At 42.9% G+C, this 2,243-nt stretch overlaps 1 protein-coding gene across 1 annotated transcript; it reads right to left on the bottom strand.

The window, feature by feature from the left end:
• Positions 1-64: 64 nt before the first annotated feature.
• LOC130550991 (receptor-type tyrosine-protein phosphatase mu) lies at positions 65-2,243 on the bottom strand (the record flags this gene model as incomplete). Its single annotated transcript, XM_057328527.1, has 4 exons — positions 65-214; positions 1,077-1,212; positions 1,298-1,452; positions 2,070-2,243. Coding segments are annotated over 4 exons (615 nt in total), but the record flags the coding sequence as incomplete, so codon positions are not given.

Raw genomic sequence — 2,243 nt, 5'->3', positions numbered from 1 at the left:
GCACACACACACACACACCCTCGTGCACACGCACACACACACTGTCGTGCACACACAGACTCACTCTGAACTCCTCTTTGATTTGACTGGAGTTGGTTTGGGGATCCAAGCGGTTCATGTCATAATAGATTGAACGAAGCTGATTGGCTGGAATTGTTGTGTCTCCACAAAGACACGCCTCCAAGATGGCGTCATGTATGAACACATACTGCTCCTGTAAGATCAACATGTCAAACACAAATGAATAACACTTTAACCACTGAACGTCCAGTAAGTTTGTGTGTGTGTGTGTGTGTCAGCTCAAGTGTGACGTCTCTCTTATTCTGTCTGTTTGTCCACTCTGGACGTTCTCTCTTTAGGTTCCCGGTCGTCTCTCAATCACAGACAGTGACCGGACAGTTTGATGTAAATCACTTATGAAGTGACATTTTGAATCTGCCGTGAGTTATCAGTCTTCAGGAAGTCTTGGAGTGGAGCCTGCTGGGCTGACGTGACGTCACGTTGAGTTCTTGAGCGTGAAAGACGGTCAAATCATGTCTCAGGCTACACAATTCAGCCTTACATACGAGTGCTTGCGTCTTTTCAGCTTTAAGACAGCTTTCATCAAGAAAACATTTCAAAAATAAACCCAATAATAAACAACTATCATCTCACATCTGTTCAGTGAATATCACCACCTCAGTGCATAAAACTATTTTTTCATGAAATATTGCAGCGTTTATTGCAAATAGCTCATCAATGTGGGTCATTCTTCCGTCCTGTCATGACTATCCATCTTAAATGACGTGTGTTAGGCGGCTTGGGCGGAGCATCCGTTAACTCCTCCCCTTCAACTGTCAGTCTGTCGGTTTTATACAGCCAATCAAATTGCAGAGAAAGATGAAAGCCACGCCCACTATTTTTCTCATTCAAAATTCCATTTCACTCAGAAATGCGTCAAAATCCGGAAGTAAAACTGATCGCAACTAATATAAATAATTCCTCAGATGACAAAATCTGTGCTAAAGATCTATAGCCATTGAGTAAAAGTTAAAGAGCATGAGCACAGTGTAGTGATTTCTCTTGTGATTGCTTACCTCAGTCTGAACCATGTTTACTCGACGTGATCTCAGTTCTCTCACACAGTTGTAGATGTCCACCACACCTTCACGCTCCGCCATGTCCAGCATAATATCAATGACGATGAAGCAGCCGGTACGCCCCGCTCCAGCGCTGAGAGAGAGAGAGAGAGAGAGAGAGATAAGACACACACGCACGAGCAGGAGGTGTGCTGGAGTCTGTGTGATGTCACCGTCACCTGCAGTGGACCACCATGGGTCCGGCGTTGGCTGGATTCTTGGCTTTAACTCTGCGCACGAATCCCAGCAGTCCTGTAGCGTGATACGGCACACCGTGATCGGGCCAGCCGGTGAAATGAAACTGTCTGATCTCTCTGATCTCATGAGCTCCTCGCTGCCGTCAACACACAAACAAACAAACAAACACTGACAACACAATCCACTAAATACCATCTGATCTCAGAACAGATTCTAATCCACATCCATGTCTGTACAGACAGCAATCTTTATTCATCAGAAATCTACACACACGACTGACACACGAGGACAAACAGCACAGAAAAAGATTGTGTAGTTGAAGATGTTATTTGGTTTAATAATGCAGACCAACAAATGTGTTCGAAGTGGCTGAAAGTACCACATGTGATTGTGAGCGCTTGACAACACTTACAGCTCCCACAAGTATACTATACTAGTCACTATAGTAAACTGGGAAAAAGATAGTATACAATAGTATCGTGTAGTGTACTGTGTATTAACTATAGTAAATACTATATCTTTTGGTATGTACTATAGTTAACTGTAGGAATAGATACTACAGTACACTTCACTATAGTGCGTACAGTATATACTTACTACTGCTTCAGGTTACACACTACACAACACTATAGTATACTACATTTTTACAGTTTACTCTAATAAATACTCAAATATACAACAGTATCATGTCATGTAGGACTGTGTGTGTGTTGTGTGTCTGTAAGTGTCATGTGCAAGTGTTTGTGTTGAAACCTTTTCCACAGCGAAGGTTCTGATGACGTATTCAGACAGCAGTTGTGTTTCTATCAGCGTCACCTTCATGTCTCTGTAGATCTCTGTGTCATCAGGCCAATACTTACAACATTTCACCTGGAAACACACACACACACACACACACACACACACACACACACACACACACACACA

This window comes from Triplophysa rosa, unplaced genomic scaffold, assembly GCF_024868665.1.
Source record: "Triplophysa rosa unplaced genomic scaffold, Trosa_1v2 scaffold529, whole genome shotgun sequence".
NCBI classification, from domain to species: domain Eukaryota; kingdom Metazoa; phylum Chordata; class Actinopteri; order Cypriniformes; family Nemacheilidae; genus Triplophysa; species Triplophysa rosa.
The sequence above is the reverse complement of the archived record's forward strand: the minus strand, read 5'-3'. Positions and strand labels throughout refer to the sequence as shown.